A 19,584-nucleotide genomic window follows, 5' to 3' on the forward strand; every position below is an offset into this window, starting at 1 on the left:
AAAGTAATATGGTATGCTAATTCTGAAAGTGGTTATGCTTTTAAAAATCAAGTGAAATATTCAGATTAAATTTCCATTTTATAAATTCTAACACCTACACAGACTATAATATCACCTGCATCTTAGGGTGGGAAAGTAGTGTCAGTGTCTACAGCAAAAGCAATAGTGGTTACATCTTCCCTACTTTTACTAGGATAGGAAGGTGGCATGGATACTACTGTTAAAAATACTGATAAATATATTTACTTAAAGTAGCAAGTCATAACATAATAGTCCAAAACTGTATATCTTGGTGGCTACCAATTTTTATTTAAATTTGCAAGCCTAAGGTAAAAAGCAATAAGCTTACTTGTCAATTAAAAAGCAGTTCTGCCAATCCACTGGTAATTAATATACTGAGCAGAGTTAGAAAACATTTGACTGAAAGCAAAATATTTAGAGAAAATAGACATTTGTACAAAATTATAAAATGCTTGTAATAAGAATAATGGTGCATTTCAAGGACAGCACATTTTAATTTTGAGCCAGTTAAAGCCTTAAAATTTTTAAGTAGAAATTGAAAAATGCAAAAATGTATAAACATTCTACAAAAGATGGTCATTCTTTTCCTGAGTGCGCTAAAGCTATGAAACGTAAGGTATCAGGAAGGTGGATTTATGGGAACGCTTTTCAAGGGCATTTCCTTTCAACACACTGCTTCCCTCCTTCTTCATATTCTTGTTTAGAAATCCACATCTGTTGAAAGGTTCCCTGTAAAATGGAAAGAAAAATTATTTATATTATTATACCTTTTTATTAGAAAATACTTTTTTTTGTTATTATTTTAGCAGAAGAGGCAGGGTGAGAGAGAAAGAGACAGGAACATTGATCTGTTCCTGTGTGTGCCCTGACTAGGAACCGAACTGGCAACCTCTGTCCTTCAAGACAACACTCTAACCAACAAATTTATCTGGCCATGGCAGAAAATACCTTTTCTTTTTAATATCTTTAATTTTCATAACTCAAACTTTGAAGAACTCTTTAAGATACATTTATTTATTTATTTATTTATTCATTTTTAGAGAGGAGAGAGAGAGAGAGAGAGGAGAGAGAGAGACAGAGAGAGAGAGAGAAAGGGGAGGAGCTGGAAGCATCAACTCCCATATGTGCCTTGACCAGGCAAGCCCAGGGTTTCGAACCAGCGACCTCAGCATTTCCAGGTCGACGCTTTATCCACTGCGCCACCACAGGTCAGGCGGGCATGAAGAACTCTTCAAATAGTATTTGATTTCTCTTTTCTGCCATCCTCCAGAATACCCACAGGTTAGAAAGAGTATGAGCCTGACCTGTGCTGGCACAATGGATAAAGTGTTGAACTAAAACGTCAAGGTCACCAGTTTGAAACCCTGGGCTTGCCCAGTTCAAGGCACATAGGACTGCCTGACCTGTGGTGGCGCAGTGGATAAAGCGTCGACCTGGAAATGCTGAGGTCGCCGGTTCGAAACTCTGGGCTTGCCTGGTCAAGGCACATATGGGAGTTGATGCTTCCAGCTCCTCCCCACTTCTCTCTCTCTGTTTCTCTCTCTCCCCCTCTCTCTCCTCTCTAAAAATGAATAAATAAAAAAAAATTAAAAAAAAAAAAAAAGGCACATAGGACTATCAATGAACAACTAAAGTGAAGCAACTATGATTTGATACTTCTCATTCCTCCCTGCTCCCTCCTCTTTATAAATTTCAATAAATAAAAATTTAAAAAGACTGGTAGGAGGGTGGAAACACGGAATGAGCTGGTCCCACACCCGCATGTGGAAGATTCAAGTTTGGAGGGATATCTTCGCTGTAGAGGTTGCCCCTAAGGAGCTAGAAGTCCAAACCCAGGTTCCAGTGCCAAGAAGAAAAGTCCCCATAACTTCTGCCTGTAAAAACCAGAAGGGATTGTGGCAGACTGAGGGCTGCCGGAGTCCCTGTGCATGGACTTCTGGACTCACACGCTCTGATCTCCAGTTCTGGGGCAGCAGCTCAAAGGGCACAGACACATACAGGGAGGAACTAAATTACCTGGCATCAAGGCAAGAGCAAAGGCCACTGTTCCTTTCATGAACCCTCTCCCCAGAGAACTGGCAGGTGGGCACCATCTTCTGAGTCTCCATCATCCTGGCTCACACTTCACCCAGCCCTGGTGATTCCCCAAGACCCCACCCCACCCAACTTGCGGGTTCACCCAAACCGTTTCCAGTGGCTTTTTATACAAAGAGTCTGTCATGTCGCATGCTCAGACTTGCCTAAAATCTCTCCAACAAGCTGCAATGGTTTCACTGTGCCCCACACCAACCACTCACTAACTGGTCCCTCATCAGGCACAACCTGAAAACGGCCTTGGTTCACCACTTGGCCTTACCTGGCCACCTCTAAGGCCAGCATAGTAGCAGCCATCTGTAGATAGCTTTGTGGTTCATGTCCAGTGGCCCCAGGCAGAACATAGGTGGTGGCTAACCTTGGTGTGGACCTCCTGGGAGGCCCCAGAGCCAGTGCACCCGGTAAAGCACCACCCAACCACCTCCACAACGAACATATTCTGGGGGTGGTCCGGACAAGCACCAGAGCCCTGCTGAAGTCCTACTTAGTGGGGTAGGCTCCTCCAGAATTGATCTTCAATAGTAGCAGCCAGACCTTGCAAGTGATTGGCTTGGTGATAAATCTTTCCCATCCAGCGATCAAAGTTCAACAACAGGAGAGTACGCACAGCCCACATGAAGCATAAGCACCCAGCTACGGTAACTGGGGAGGCTGCACTACTGGACCCTATAGAACACCAACTACATAAGGCCACTCGACCAAACTGGGACACATAGTAGTTCTACCTAACAAACAAAAACAAACACAGGGAGGCTGCCACAATGAGGAGACCAATGAGTCCCAAATGAAAGAACATAACAAAACTCCAGAAAAATGACAAAATTGAGACAAATGATCTACTTGATGCAGAGTTCAAAACATTGGTTATAATGATGCTCAATAAACTTAGAATTTCAACAGCATAAAAAGGGATATGGAAACCATAAAAAAAGTCAGAAATAAATGATATACTAACTGAAATGAATAGTTTACAGGGCCGGGCCCTGACCGATGTCTCAGTGAATAGAGTGTCAACCTGGAGTATAGATGTCCTGGGTTCAACTCCCAGTCAGGGCACACAGGAGAAATGACCATCTGCTTCTCCCCGCTTCTCTCCTTTTCCCCTCCCAAAACCAGGGAATCGATGGGTTTGAGCATGGCCCCTGATGTTGTAGATGGCTCAGATGGTCCAAGTGCATCAGCCTCAGGTGCTAAAAATAGCTCAGGACTTGAGCATCAGCCCCAGATGGGATTTTTGGGTAGATCCTGGTTGGGGTGCATATGAGAGTCTGCCTCACTATCTCCCCTCCTCTCACCTAAAAAAAAAAAAAAAAATAGAGTAGGTGAAGTAGAGAATCAAATCAGTGATTTGGAATATAAAAAACTAAAAAGCACTGAATCAGAAAGCAAAAAGAAAAAAGTATCCTACAAAATGAAGATAGTGTAAGGAACCTCTGGGACAAATTCAATCATAGAAACATTCACATCACGTGAGTGCCAGAAGGAGAAGAGAGAAAGCAAGAAATTGAAAACCTATTTGAAAAAAAAAGTAACAGAAAACTTTCCTAACCTGGTGAAGGAAATAGACATACAAGTTCAGGAAGAGCAGAGTCTCAAACAGGATGAACCCAAAGAGGCCCACAGCAAGATATATCATAATTAAAATGCAAAAGGTTAAGGCAAAGAGAGAATGTGTGTGTGTGTGTGTGACAGAGACAGAGAGAAGGACAGATAAGTACAGACAGACAGGAAGAGAGAGAGATGAGAAGCATCAATTCTTTGTGGCGGCTCCTTAGCTGTTCATTGATTGCTTTCTCATCTGTGTCGCAGCTATAGCAGAGCCAGTGACCCCACACTCAAGCCTGCAACCTTGGAATTTTGAACCTGGGTCCTCTGCGTCCCAGTCCAATGCTCTACCCACTGCGCCACCACCTTGTCAGGTCAAAGAGAGAATCTTAAAAGCAGGAAGAGAAAAGCAGTTAATTATGTACAAGGGAGCTCCCATAAGACTCAGCTAATTTTTCAACAGAAACTTTGCAGGCCAGACACGATTGGCAAAAAATATTCAGAGATGAAAAGCAAGGCCCTACAACCAAGATTATTCTACCCAGCAAAACTGTAATTTAGATTGAAAGACATATAAAGAGCTTCCCCGACAAAAAAAAACTAAAGGACTTCATCACCACCAAACCAGTATTACGTGAAATGATAAAAGGTCTGCTTCAAGAAGACCAAAAAAAAAAAAAGGATAAAAAATATAAACGATAAAATGGCAGTTAATATATATATGTATCAACAATTGAATCTAAAAAAATAAACAAGCATAACAGAAACAGACTCAAAGAGACAGAGAACATTTTGATGGTTGCCAGATGGGAGGGGGTTTGAAGGGATGGGTGAAGAAGGGGAAGGGATTAAGAAGTACAAATAGGGCATGACCAGGTGGTGGTGCAGTGGATAGAGTGTTGGCCTGGGATGCTGAGGATCCAGGTTCAAAACCCTGAGGTCACCCGATAGGTGTGGGGTTGCTGGCTTGAGCAAGGGGTCACTGGCTCAGCTGGAGCCCCCCAGTCAAAACACGTATGAGAAGCAATCAGTGAACTAAGTTGCCGCATCTATGAGTTGATGCTTCGCATCTCCCTTCCTGTCTGTCTCTCTCTCGCTTAAAAAAAAAAAATGTACAAATGGGTTGTGATAGAATAGTCACGGGAATGTTAAGTGCAGCATAGGGAATACAGTCAATATTATTTTAATAACTATGTATGGTGTCAGATTGGTACAAGATTTATCAGATTTAGTAAGTTAATAATGTTGAATTGCTGAGGCTGTACACCTAAAACTAACACAATATTAAATGAAATTTAATATTGGTCAACTGTAAATGAAAAGTGAAAAATGATTAAAAGACAAGTAAAATACATCAAATGGTGGTGCAGTAGATAAAGTGATGACATGGGACACTGAAATCCCAGGTTTTTAAGACTTAAAGTTGCCAACTTAAGTGAGGGCTCATCCAGCTTGAGCGTGGTGTTGCCAGCTTGAGTGTGGGAACATAGACATCAGCCCACGGTCACTGGCTTGAAGCCCAAGGTCGTTGTCTTGAGGAAGGGGTCACCAGCTCAGCTAGAGTCTCTCAGTCAAGGCATGTATGAGAAGCAATCAAAAAACAACTAGAGTGCCACAACTACGAGTTGATGCTTCTCATCTCTCTCCCTTCCTGTCTCTCTGGTTCTAAAAAAATTAAAAATTAAAAAAAAATACATACATGGACAGTTCCAAATATCTAACTGCTTAAAAACGGTTTAGTGTAAGTACTTGGTAACATTTGACTGCTCTGAGGAGAAGGGAACATTCTCAATCTAGGGTGCAAATAAGGACAAGGACTTTTTCTCCTGGTTCAAGGCAGGCTCCAGTCTAAACAACATGCAAAACCAAGCACCATGACTTCACCATCTGCCTCCAACAGGCCAGGGAGCAACCAGAACCTGGAAGGGAATGATTTAATTAGAAATATGCTTCAGGTACATCCTGACCAGTGCCAATGAGATTACTAATGAAAAAGGAGTGAATAAATGAACAGGTTCCCACCTGTTTGAGAGGGAAGGTTGAAATTAGGCTGACAAATATCCACTAGTAGAGTCACAAAGCAGTCTGTTATATTAGAAAATGTAAAACTGGTATTATTAGGCCCTCTACTCATTTGACAGTTGTAAAATGCAAAGATAAATGATTAACTAAAATTATTTTTAGTATTTTTACCAAATTTAGTGTTTTCAGTGGTACATTTTTTTTTACTTTGAATGAATACATTTGACATATATATTATATACACACACACATTTTTTTTTAATTTAGACAATTAAATTTAACAGGGTGACATTGGTGACCCAGATACACAGATTTAGAGAAAACATCTCCACATCACTTGGATAGTCGATTATGTTGTATACCCATTACCCAAAGTCAGATAATCTTCTGTCACCCTGTATTTTGTTTCTCTCAGAGGTACATTTAAGATAAATCATTCAATAGGAATTGTTACCTAGTTTTCAAAGCAGTGTATTTACTCACCAGAGAAGCGAGAATAGAGCCACCAATCCATGAACTGAACCTACGTTCCACTGTTGTATTATTTGCGATCAATTTCAACCGCATACTCTAAAATAAAGAGGGAAGAGTTAAGTATCATTAGCATGATTAATTAAAACAGGAGACTAAACTTAGAAATTCAGCTTTGACAACTTCTTAATGATTGGTTAAAACACTGATTGTACATGATTTCTTTTGCAATAACTAAGACAAAAATAATCATAGATCAAACTGAATAAGAAAGACTTTTTAAAAGTACACTAACTATGGGTTTTTATGTGTAATATTTAATAAAAAATAAGTTATATAACCTTAGAAAACTGCACACTAAAGAGTTATGGCATTTACCTTTTATATACTACAACTGCACACATATACTTAACACTTCCTATATGTTAGGTATGGTGCTAAGTGCTTCATATATTACTTCATGTCTTCCAACACAAAGTACAACTATTATCACAACCTGCCGCCCCTTCAGTTCAGTAGTCCTCCTCAATTTTCTCACTACTACTATTTCAGGCTTCATGCTATGCTTACCCTTCGATCCTAATTCACCCCTCCCCAACCCGACACCCATTCCCACTCAGAAAACAAAATGCAGACAGCAAATCTCAGTAAGTTTTTAATTTATACTGCTTTCCTTCCTAATACATGTTTCTGTTTTGAACTCACACTCTCGATAGACAGTTTTTTTGCCTCAGTGCTATCCCTCTCGATTCCAGAATCAATAGATTTTTCACAAATAGTCGATACTTTCATTATTATAAGTGTGAAAATATAGTGTGAATCTTTAACACAGTGTGGCCAGAGCAGACTATGTTGTAGTACAGGTGAGCGGGGTTATTAGGAAAAGGAGGAATGAATATGGGTTTTTGTAGGTGAGGAACAAGTCAATATCTATTATGGTGGAATTTTCCTTTTATTTCATTGATTTTTAAGGACAAGGATAGTATCTTACTGGTCTTAAGAAGGCCCTGTAGAGCCCATGTTAATATTCATTATTCTAAGAGTCTAAGAAATCTAATGATTAACACTACAATAAATGTATATTCCAGCCTAACCAGGCAGTGGCGCAGTAGATAGAGCATCAAACTGGGATGCAGAGGAACCAGGTTCAAAGCCCAAGGTCGCTGGCTTGAGCGCAGGAACATCTGGCTTGAGTATGGGCTCACCAGCTTGAGCATGGGGTTGTTGACTTGAGCATGGGATCATAGACATGACTCCCTGGTCGCTGGCTTGAGCCCAAAGGTTGCTGGCTTGAGCAAGGGGTCACCGCTCTGCTGTAGCCCCCTGGTCAAGGCAAATAGAAGAAAGCTATCAATGAACAACTAAGGAGCTGTGACAAAGAGCTGATGGTTCTCATCTCTCTCCCTTCCTGTCTGTCTGTCCCTATCTGTACCTCTCTCTGTCTCTCTCTGTGTGTCACAAAAAAAAGGATATATTCCAGATCACTATTTCTCCAAGAATAAATATAAAGCAGGTATCAATCTTGTGCCTATATCAATATTTATAACACAATTACAAAAACATGCATATTAAAATATTTCTTTGTGTGAGAAAACAGAAGACTATCAAATATACAAATACTGTTAAGGTCTACATAACCTCTAATAAGTTTTTTAAAAATAACATTCATGTAGAATACCTTTCAAGAAACTACGTGAGAGACGTTTTAAAATCTAAAGGTGATGACTAATCTTCTGTTATGAATGTACCACATAAACTGAATTCTCCAAAAACCAGGTTCTCCTATCCTTTTAAAAGTTATCACAATGCACACAACACAGCGATCCCTTTAAAACAGACACGGGAGTTCGTTAGTCCTCGGCCAAATACAAACCCTGAAGTTCGCTAGTAATAAACAACATGATATGGTACCACCTATCTGTGACTGTACTGTGTTCCCCAAAGAGAGATATTGAAATTCTAATCCTTGGTACCTGAGAATGTGATCTAATTTAGAAATGGGGTCTTAGCAGATGTAATTAAGGTCAATTAAGATGAGGTCAAGCTAGAGCAGGGTGGGCTCTTAATCCAGAACTGGTGTAAGAACTGGTGTTCTTACAAGGAAAGAACAGACCCACAGCAGAGAGGCCAGGTGACGACCAAGTCAGACTGAAGTGTAGCTGCAATCCAGGAAACACCAAGGAAAGCTGGCAAACCATCAGATACTAGGAAGGGGAAGGAAGGATTCTCCTCTGTAGGCTGCAGAGAGAGCATGGCCCGACTGACACACCAATGTCAGACTTCCAGCTTCCACAACCGAGAGAGCTAAGTTTCTGTTGCTTTAAGCCACCCACCTGTGGTACTTCCTCACGGCAACCCTAGGACACTAACACACCATCCATCCAACCAGCCATATCCTCTACCATCTCTGCACAGAGGATAAGCCAAGTTCTTTGATATACTGGACTATGCCACCTTCCCTTTGTGTTGTCACATGCTTTCCCTCCCCCCGCCTAGATGTCCTTTCGTAAATTGCCACCACTTGGCTCCTGTTCACACAGCCTCTTCCTGAGGCTTCCTCTGATACGCTTAGGGCAGTGGTCGGCAAACTCGTTAGTCAGCAGAGCCAAATATCATCAGTACAACGACTGAAATTTCTTTTGAGAGCCATTTTTTTTTTTTTTTTTTTTTTTTTCTGAAGCTGGAAACAGGGAGAGACAGTCAGATAGACTCCTGCATGCGCCCGACCGGGATCCACCCGGCACGCCCACCAGGGGCGACGCTCTGCCCACCAGGAGGCGATGCTCTGCCCCTTTGGGGTGTCACTCTGCCGCGACCAGAGCCACTCTAGCGCCTGGGGCAGAGGCCAAGAAGCCATCCCCAGCGCCCGGGCCATCTTTGCTCCAATGGAGCCTTGGCTGCGGGAGGGGAAGAGAGAGAGACAGAGAGGAAGGAGGGGGGGGTGGAGAAGCAAATGGGCACTTCTCCTATGTGCCCTGGCCGGGAATCGAACCCGGGTCCCCTGCATGCCAGGCCGACGCTCTACCGCTGAGCCAACTGACCAGGGCCCCAAATTTTTTTTTTAATTTTTTTTTTTAAATGAGACAGAGAGAGAGTCAGAGAGAGGGATAAACAGGGACAGACAAACAGGAATGAAGAAATGAGAAGCATCAATCATTAGTTTTTCGTTGCGACACCTTAGTTGTTCATTGATTGCTTTCTCATATGTGCCTTGACCACGGGCCTTCAGCAGACCGAGTAACCCCTTGCTCAAGCCAGCGACCTTGGGTCCAAGCTGGTGAGCTTTGCTTAAACCAGATGAGTCCGCACTCAAGCTGGGGACCTCGGGGTCTCAAACCTGAGTCCTCTGCATCCCAGTCCGATGCTCTATCAACTGCACCACCGCCTGGTCAGGCAAGAGAGAGCCAAATTTTTTAAACTTAAACTATATAGGTAGGTACATTCCTTATCGAGGTAGCGCCCGCACGTGCTATTTTGTGGAAGAGCCACACTCAAGGGGCCAAAGAGCCGCAGGTGGCTCGCCAGCCACGGTTTGCTGACCGGGGCCCTAGGGACTTAAGTGCTTGTTCCTCAGTGTTCCCGAGAATGCCTGGTTCATGACATCCTCAACTACTCAGCACATTGCAGTCAGATTTTTCCATGTCTCTTCATTCTGGCAGACTGAGCACCTGCGGGGCAGGGCTATGTTTAATATCTTCAGTCCCCAGCCGACCACAGGTGCTTAGCAATGGAGTCAGTGACTACAATGAGATTCAAGTAGTACAAGAGTAACTAACAAATGCCATCTAGAAAATCTGATTAACTTTACTGAAGTAATACTGCACCAGGCACACACAAACTATCATCAATTTACTGAAAAAAGTAGTATCGATACAAGCAGTATTGATAAAATTTCACCAGTGGCGGATATATGTGACTGAAGAGTGTCACTTAAGAACAAACACAACTTACAGGGGGAGTTTTCTGAGAGAGTTCTCTGTTCAGCCTGTCAGTAAAGCTCTGTATTAACGTGTTTCCTCCGGCCACTATGACACTGCCATAGAGACCCTAGGACACAAAGCAAAAGTAAATTAGTTTCAGTTTCCAACAGTTTTAAAACACAACTACGAATGAGACCATGTCCGCCACTACAATTGCCCTTTCTTTTTACCTTGCTTTACTTCTATACAGACCTAGTACGGGCCGCATATTCCACTCTTTTAGGCAGATTTTAAAACATTAGTATTTGGAGCAGTTATAGATCTCTGCGGATGGGTTTGTAGTTTGTTTTAGTTGTCTACAACTCTGCAGATGATTCTAATATGAATTAAAGTTTAAAAATCACTAACTTAAAGCAATTATTCTAAAACCCATTGTAATTTTTTGGCAGATAGCTGCTAATATTTCATTAGAAGTATATTTTATAATGCCTTCAGCTTAGAATGCTCATCTAGAAGTTCTGGGACTCAAAATTATACGATGTGACTCTTAACGACTGTAATGAACAATGCACACTGGCCCTAGTTGGTTTATTCAGTGGTTAGAGCATCAGCCCAGCATGTGGGCGTCCTGGGTTCAATTCCCACTGAGGACACACAGGAGAAGAGACCATCTGCTGCTCTCTTATTTTCCTCCGTCCCCACCTCCTCTCCCTCTTCCCTTTGGCAGCCAGTGGCTCAACTCTTTAGAGCAGGTGTTCCCAAACATTTTACACAGGGGGCCAGTTAACTGTCTCTCAGACCACTGGAGGGCCAGACTATAAAAAAACTATGAACAAATATTCCTATGCACACTGCACATACCTTATTTTAAAGTAAAAAAACAAAACGGGAACAAATACAATATTTAAAATGAAGAACAAGTAAATTTAAATCAACAAACTGACCAGTATTTCAATAGGAACTATACTCCTCTCACTGACCACCAATGAAAGAGGTGCCCCTTCCGGAAGTGCGGCGGGGCTGAATAAATGGCCTCAGGGGGCCGCATGCTGCCCGCAGCCCGGGCCGTAGCTTGGGGACCCCTGGTTTAGAGTGTTGGCCCAAGCACTGAGGATAACTTGGTTGATTCAGCATTGGCCCCAGACGGGGATTGCCAGGTGAATTTCGGTTGGAGTACAGGAGGGAGACTGTCTGTATCCCCACTTCTCATTTAAAAACACGAACAAAATAAAATGTGCACTGACAATATCTCCAGATAAGTATAGCTATCTTTCTCTTTCGCACGGGTGTGCATCAGAACCATACGGTGGGCTTTTACAAAATCTACATGCTGAGGCCTCTCCAAATAAAAATACATTCCTACTTAGAAGGAGTGTGTTTATCTCTAATCTGCAAGTATAGATCAGAAAGTTAAATGCCAGCTTGCTTTTTTAGTGGCTAAGTTCATAGTTTTAAAAATATTTCAAAGTTATAAGTCATCTAACTTTTAAAAGACAAAATGGAGTACAGAAGCATCTCCTCTGCCATCAACATTAATTCAATGAGGTTTCACTAACAACAGAAAGCTATCACTCTCTTACAGTAAAAGTTCTTCAGTTCCATTGTTTTCTCCAAAAAGTAGCCTGGAGTTAGCACTAAAAAGTTCCACACTTATACTCCTACTGTGATAAAAAACAACTGATGCCTGCTGCTAGGTGATTGGTTGAAATAAAGAATATTTTTCAGAGCCACCCAAAGGTGTTTTTTTAACAATATGGTTTATAAATACCCTTTTAGCTATGAGAACTATACTCTTCACAAAGGAATGAGTTCAAAGAAAATTGAGGGAAACGGGTGGGCAAAAGCAGGTTTACAGTTACGTGACATTCTTTTGAGTTAGTAAAGCTATTGTACTAATCGTAACCTGCATGTCTTTCCACACAAACAAGTGTAAACCTATTTTTATCCACCACTGAATTATTACAAATTGAATCTATGACTTGCCCTGGCCAGACAGCTCGGTTGGTTAAGAGCATCGTCTCGAAGCACAAAGGTTGCTGGTTGGATCCCTGGTCAGGGCACATACAGGAACAGACTGATGTTCCTCTCTCTCTCTCTCTCCCTGGCTCTCTCACTAAAATTAATAAATTAAAAAAAAAAAAAAAAGAATCTAGGATTTGAATACGCTATACTCAATCTAATAATCAGTGTGGAATTATAATATGGAGTTGGTATTTAAAACTTAAAAAAGCCTGACCAGGCAGTGGCGAAGTGGATAGAGCGTCGACTTGGGATGCTGAGGACCCAGGTTCGAAACCCCAAGGTCATTGGCTTGAGCGAGGGATCGCCAACTTGAGCATGGTGTCACCAGTCTGAGTGTGGGATCATAGAGATGACTCTATGGTCACTGGCTTGAGCCCAAGGGTCACTGGCTTGAAGCCTGGGGTTGCTGGCTCAAATCCAAGGTCACTGGCTTAGCTGGAGCCCTCTGGTCAAGGCACATCTGAGAAGCAATCAATGAGCAACTAAAGTGCCACAACTACTAGTTGATGCTTCTCATCTCTCTCCCTTCCTGTCTGTCTGCCACTGTCTGTTTCTCTCATAAAAAAAATTAATGAATAAAAATAAATAAAACTTTAAAAAGCACAAAAATACGAAGATCATTTGACCTATATACTCCTTGTAAAAGTTACATAATTTAAACCATACCTTCTGGAAAAATAAAAGGGAAACTGTACTATAAACAAGAAAAATAACCAATATGTTTTGGTGTGTCACATTTTTAGGAAATATCTAGAACTGTCCTAAAGAACTTGGTGTAGACGGAAATGTTCTATATCTGCACTGCATCTACATTTATAATGTGGCTACAACAACTAAAGAACCACTTGGTATTTCTATTTGTTTTAATTTAAATTGCCGCATGTGTTGCCCTGGCCGGTTGGCTCAGTATCAGAGCGTCGACCTGGCGTGCAGGAGTCCCGGGTTCGATTCCCGGCCAGGGCACACAGGAGAAGCGCGCATCTGCCTCTCCACCCCTCCCCCTCTCCTTCCTCTCTGTCTCTCTCTTCCCCTCCCACAGGCCCGTTTCCAACCTCAATACAATAAATAAATAAATAAATAAATAAATAAATAAATTCCAACGGCTTCTTTAAAAAAAAAAAAAAAAAAAAAAAATTGCCGCATGTGGCCAGCAGATACCACTTTCAACACTACAGCTATAAAATTTGGCATTTTTCCTTTTCTAGTAAACATCATCTTTTTACATACTCTGCTGCAAAACTGACTTCAAGATTAATGGCCAGTGCTGCCAACTTAAATAATAATGTGGGGCATTTCAGTGCCCTGATGAAACCTTTATAGCATACACAGGAGATTGGCACTTACTGGTCTGATATCAATATCACACATTCCAACACTGGTAGTGACAACATGACTGACTCCCAGCATTGTATTTCCTGATAATCCCTACAACAAAATAAGATGAGTATGACACAGAGAAATTTAAACAATAAAGTGCATCCAAAAAACCTTAGTAGTATATAGGTTTTATAATTATGCAAGATCTCTACATATACAGAAGAATAGGGCTAATTATGAAATAAGCTTTCATACCTTTACATTGGAAGGGTCAAATAATCCTTCAGGAATCTTCAATCGTTCTGCACCAAAATCACAGTTGTAGCCATTGGGGAATTCGTAATGAACCGTTGGCATCTGTGCGGCTACTCTGAAAACATACTCAGCGTTAAAGAAAAGACAGAAACAATCCTCTTCAAAAATGATAACCTACTAAAAACTCAACTTATATTAAAGCGAAACAGAGTGATAATATTTTCTTTTAAAATGTTATTCCATATTTTATCTGTGTGTGACAGACAGAGAGAAAGACAGAGAAAAGGATAGGGATAGACAGACAGGAAGGGAGAGAGATGAGAAGCATCAATTCTTTGTGGCAGTTCCTTCGTTGTTCATTGATTACTTTCTCATATGTGCCTTGACTGAGGGGCTACAGTAGAGCAGAGTGACCACTTGCTCAAGCCAGTGACCTTGGGCTTCAAGCCAGCGACCATGCGGTCATGTCTGTGATCCCATGCTCATGCCAGCCACCCCGCACTCAAGCTGGTGAGCCACACTCAAGTTGGATGAGCCCATGCTCAAGCTGACGATCTTGGGGTTTCAAACCTGGGTCCTCTGTATCCTAGTCTGATGCTCTATGCACCACCACCTGGTCAAGCTATTCCATATTTCTTTTTTTCCTTTTTTTTGTATTTTCCTGAAGTGAGAAGCGGGAGGCAGAAACAAGCTCCCACATGTGCCCGACCGGGATCCACCCGGCATACCCACCAGGAGGCGATGCTCTGCCCATCTGGGGCATTGCTCTGTTGCAATGGAGCAATTCTAGGGCCTGAGGCGGAGGCCACGGGCCAACTTTGCTCCAATGGAGCCTTGACTGCGGGAGGGGAAGAGAGAGACAGAGAGAAAGTAAGTAGAAGGGGAAGAGTGGAGAAGCAAATGGGCGCTTCTCCTGTGTGCCCTGCCAAGAATTGAACCGGAACTTCCACACACCAGGAGATGCTCTACCGCTGAGCTAGCTTGCCACGGCTATTACATATTTCTTAACATAACATTTTACCTTTTGAACAGTTAAGCATATTTTATTCTTTTTTTACCTAAATAAATCAATTTCTTTCCTCATTTAGGAAGTATATACCTTTTGGGTGTGTGTGTGTGTGTGTGTGTGTGTGTGTGTGTCAGAGACAGAGAAAGAGTCAGAGAGAGGGACAGATAGAGACAGACAGGCAGGAATAGAGAGAGATCAGAAGCATCAATTCTTCGTTGCGGCTCCTTTAGTTGTTCATTGATTGCTTTTTCATATGTGCCTTGATGGTGGGGGGTGGCTACAGTAGAGTGACCCCTTGCTCAAGCCAGTGACCTTGGGCTCAAGTCAGTGACCTTTGGGCTCAAGCCAGCGACCCGCGCTCAACCTGGTGAGCCTGCACTCAAGCCAAATGAGCCCAAGCTCAAGCCGGCGACCTCAGGGTTTCGAACCTGGTTCCTCTGCATCCCAGTCTGATGCTCTATCCACTGCACCATCACCTGGTCAGGTGGAAGTATACTATTTTTTAAAAGATTAGTTATAAAGGTTTTTATGAACTATTAAATTGTATCTTGTAGACAAAATAAGAAAACATACTGTTCATCATAAGTTGAATCTGACACTTGAAGTACTGAAGCTTGAAAGTCCTGGATAACACACTATGGATAAAAATAAGAAAATTTAAGACACAAGGTTGTTGAGATTTGTCTTTGCAATCTGTACTTTCATAACATTATCTACAAAATAGTTTTCTTAAGAAAATGGACTATGTTCATGGATGGGTAAGTAATTTCAAGGGTATAAGTCTATCCAGCAAAGTCCTAGGCGGATAGCTTGGTTGGTTGAGCAGTGGTTGGTAAAACTCAGTCAACAGAGCCAAATATCAACAGTACAACGATTGAAATTTCTTTTGAGAGCCAAATTTCTTAAACTTAAACTATATAGGTAGGTACACTGCTTATTGAAGTAGTGCCTGCACGTGGTATTTTGTGGAAGAGCCACATTCAAGGGGCTGAAGAGCTGCATGTGGCTCGCTAGCCGTGTTTGGCCAACCTGGGATTTAGAGCATAGAAAGGCAGAGGCTGCTAGTTCAATCCCCGGTCAGGGCACATACAGGAACAGATTGATGTTTCTTTCTCTCTCTCTCTCTCTCTCTCTCTCTCTCTCATTTGCTCACTTGCTAAAATCAATAAATAAAAATTTAAAAAAAAGAAAATTTGTCCAGCAAAGACCGTTGAGCAACAAAGTAACCCAATTGTAAGTATCTGCATTAGAGCTAAAATGCAGAACATTTAAATCGCAACAGTTATGAAACAATGATAAAATAACAACTAAGAATTGTGTACCACAGTTCTAAATAACAAACCCAGTTTCAAAACAGTTTTTATCATAAAAATAAGCTTAGATTTATAAACAAGATTTCATTACCTCAATACATAAACACACAAGCATATACATTGCATTTGATGGAATTTTTAATGACTGCACATATTGTAAAACAATTTTACCATTTGCTCTGATATATATGATTTTTAGGTGACTAAGGATAAATCTTGTCTAATACTTGGACAAACTGCTAATTATTTTCACTATTTTTCCTTGTACCAAACATCTACAAAAAACCTTTATCTTTAGGTGCAAAAATATCAGATAGGTTATATATCCCTGTCATAGTAAATTATGTCTTTTACTGAGAGAAATGAACGTATATCTGTGCTATGACGGGTTGTTTTACTAACCTCTCCACAGTAAGTCTTATGTTGAGAAATGAATTTTTTGTAAAGAGAATTTTTTGTTGGCTCGTTACGATGAACAATACTACACTTTATTTTTATGGCTTACTTATATTAGGAAAGAGAACATAACTAACTGAGCCATACCAGGTAATTGCTATAGATGAAAACCATTCTTCACACACACACACACACACACACACACACACACACACACGTCCAGAATAGTTTGTTTTGATGCCAATACCAAAGTTCCTTCCAAGTCTCACCACAATAATCCAAATGAGTATATAGTAGTTCATTGATATATTTGTTTGGCAACTATGAAAAGCAACCCCACCCAAAAAAGCTATTAATTCTGTTCATAAAATGCCATTAAAAATGTAAAGATTGAAAACAGTGCTCACAATGTATTCAAAGACTTACAGGCTGTACCTCTTTCATAAAGAGGATAATGGTGGCCCTGGCCGGTTGGCTCAGCGGTAGAGCGTCGGCCTGGCGTGCGGAGGACCCGGGTTCAATTCCCGGCCAGGGCACACAGGAGAAGCGCCCATTTGCTTCTCCACCCCCACCCCCTCCTTCCTCTCTGTCTCTCTCTTCCCCTCCCGCAGCCAAGGCTCCATTGGAGCAAAGATGGCCCGGGCGCTGGGGATGGCTCCTTGGCCTCTGCCCCAGGCGCTAGAGTGGCTCTGGTCACGGCAGAGCGACGCCCCGGAGGGGCAGAGCATCGCCCCCTGGTGGGCATGCCAGGTGGATCCTGGTTGGGTGCATGCGGGAGTCTGTCTGTCTCTCCCCGTTTCCAGCTTCAGAAAAATACAAAAAAAAAAAAAAGAGGATAATGGTTACTTACATTACACATGTAATTGTGCCAAGACCTTGTCACCTGCAGCAACTTCTCTTTCCTTTTCCAGTTTGCAGGAGATCCTTCTCGCACAGGTTCCTGAGTACCAAGAGCACAGGACAGGTTAACAGGGCTCACAACATGAGGTGAAGAGCGGGAGATAAATTCCAAAAAGAATATTCAGTTATACTTACTTTGGATGCAATCATATATGGAGGAATCAGTTCTATATTCATTTCCTGGAAGAGTTCTCTGCACTGCATAGTAATGAAGTCTCCAGCAAGAGGTGATTTCACAATACCTATGAAACAGATTAAACAAGGCTGAGACAGCATTAAATCCAAACAGTTTGGGACAAAATGTCCTTGTGGATTTATACATGAATAATTGACATCCAAGTAGAGTTAACAGAAGTATCCTTCCTAAAAGCATGCACAAAGATATGTATCAGCTTTAAATCTGCATTACATACCCCCAAATTTTAAAAATCTCTTTTTTAAAAAGACATTATTTGGAACCAGGTATGTTTTGACAGTAGTTTCATTGTCTGCGTCCTCGTAATAGCTAACATTGTCTGAGTGCACACTGGTTAAATAACTTTACCTTGCTGAAGGACATAGCCATCATGAACTGGAATTGCAGTGGTATGAGTGGCTCCACTGTCCAAAATAAGCCCCGTAGAACGTCCATTAGCAAACCTAGTTTAAAGCATTAAGGAAAAGTAAGGATCAAGGCTCCTAAAAAATATGTTTATTATAAAATAAAGGTTTTATTAAGGCATTTGTAAGCATAGGCATTATGGCTCAGAAAGTGTAAAAGTGAATCTAGGGGTTAAAATTGATATTAAATAATGACTCTGGCTTAAAAACAAATGACAACAGGCAAAACCGACTTCTAGAGTGGTGGTATGAAGAACTTGGAGAAATTTTTCTCCTAAAGTAAGACATCGTTAAGTTAATCAAAATGAACACAATCACACAGTCTCTGGGGGTATATCAAAGGGTTTATAACAAATTGAGGGGCATTTATTTAACAAAATACATAGAAACGGAAAACAAATAGTGGGAGGCTATGGACTTTGAGCTAAGAATTAAAAACAGTCACTAAGGATTAAAAAAGAATTTCAGCACTGGCAGCTGAGTGGCAGTTCCCGCCCAGGTAGATTCAACACACAACAAATTTTCTACAGCTATGTCCAGAACACATTTTCTTTTTCTTTTTAATTTTTGTTTATTGGTTTTAGGGAGACAGAGAAAGGGAGGAAGGGAGGGAAAGAGGAAGAGAGGTAGAGAGAGATAGAAACATCAATTTTACTTTGTTCCACATTCACTGGTTGGTTCCTGTATGTACCCTGACTGGAGATCAAACCCACATCCTTGGCGTATTGGGACAGCGCTCTGGACAACTACCCGGCCAGGGCTGCACCAAATATCTTAAACCACTTTTTAGAAACAGGGCCATTTAAAAAAAAAGAAAAAGAAAAAGAAATAGGGCCATTTACTTGGTCATCAAATATTCACTGAATAGCCCTGGCCAAATAGCTTGGTTGGTTAGAGCATTGCCTTGAAGCACAGAACTTGCAGGTTCGATCCCCAGCCAGGGCACATACAGGAACAGATCAGTGCTCCTCTCTCTTGCTCTCTCCCTCCTTCTCTCTAAAATTAATAAAATAAACATAAAAAAAAACCCAAAAAAGCTGTAGCTATAAAATCTGTGATTTTATTACTTTCTTAACTGGATGTATTCTCCAACTATGCAGCTTGGACAGCAGAAAACTGGCCTTCCTTATGTGTTTAAGGTGTCAATAGGACAGAGCCTGTGGCCGGAAGATATGAGAACCCAGCTATCATCAATTAAGTCAGATAAAACTATGCTAGTCTTGTTAATAGTTTTGTTTTACAAAATACATTGACCCTTCATAAAAATGTTATTTGTGTTAACAACAGGTCTGTTTCATTACTGTAAATTGAACCAATAAGTGGTAAATTCTTAGTTTTAATTTGTCCAACAGTAATATTGATAGATATAACCCATATAAACAAAAGCTCTTGGGAGTTTTCAGTAATTTGTATGTATTAAAAAATCCCTAGGCCATAATATTTGACAAGTCAAAACAATTTAGTTCTGGCTGGATAGCTCAGTTGGTCAGAGCATCATCCCAACACTCCCAGGTGGTATGATTCCTGGTCAGGGCACATACAAGAATCAACCAATGAATACATATGTAAGTGGAACAACAAATCAATGTTTCTCTCTCTCTTTTCTTCTCTAAATAAAATTTTAAAAATAATTTTAGAATAACACTAAGATGTTATTTGTCTTTTTTACTGTCATTCTCTCATAAGTATATGGGATTTT

At 41.1% G+C, this 19,584-nt stretch overlaps 1 protein-coding gene across 4 annotated transcripts in view; it reads right to left on the minus strand.

Moving 5' to 3' along the window:
- Positions 1-297: 297 nt before the first annotated feature.
- The window catches only part of ACTL6A (actin like 6A), a 33,345-nt gene continuing 14,058 nt past the window's right edge, over positions 298-19,584 (minus strand). For 2 of the 4 annotated variants that reach the window (XR_010726887.1, XR_010726886.1), the window contains exons 6-15: positions 17,830-17,924; positions 17,421-17,527; positions 17,236-17,325; positions 15,250-15,311; positions 13,668-13,782; positions 13,440-13,520; positions 10,105-10,200; positions 6,166-6,252; positions 3,071-3,410; positions 298-750 (exon numbers count right to left, since the gene is read on the minus strand). Coding sequence is in view for 2 of the 4 variants with exons in the window: in XM_066241487.1 (XP_066097584.1) it covers positions 670-750; positions 6,166-6,252; positions 10,105-10,200; positions 13,440-13,520; positions 13,668-13,782; positions 15,250-15,311; positions 17,236-17,325; positions 17,421-17,527; positions 17,830-17,924 (814 nt within the window). In the remaining 2 variants the exon portion in view is untranslated. The remainder of the gene's footprint in view (positions 751-3,070; positions 3,411-6,165; positions 6,253-10,104; positions 10,201-13,439; positions 13,521-13,667; positions 13,783-15,249; positions 15,312-17,235; positions 17,326-17,420; positions 17,528-17,829; positions 17,925-19,584) is intronic. The other 2 variants (XM_066241487.1, XM_066241486.1) reach the window with 1 other exon arrangement.

The sequence above is a fragment of the Saccopteryx bilineata genome, chromosome 8, assembly GCF_036850765.1.
Source record: "Saccopteryx bilineata isolate mSacBil1 chromosome 8, mSacBil1_pri_phased_curated, whole genome shotgun sequence".
Lineage (NCBI taxonomy): Eukaryota > Metazoa > Chordata > Mammalia > Chiroptera > Emballonuridae > Saccopteryx > Saccopteryx bilineata.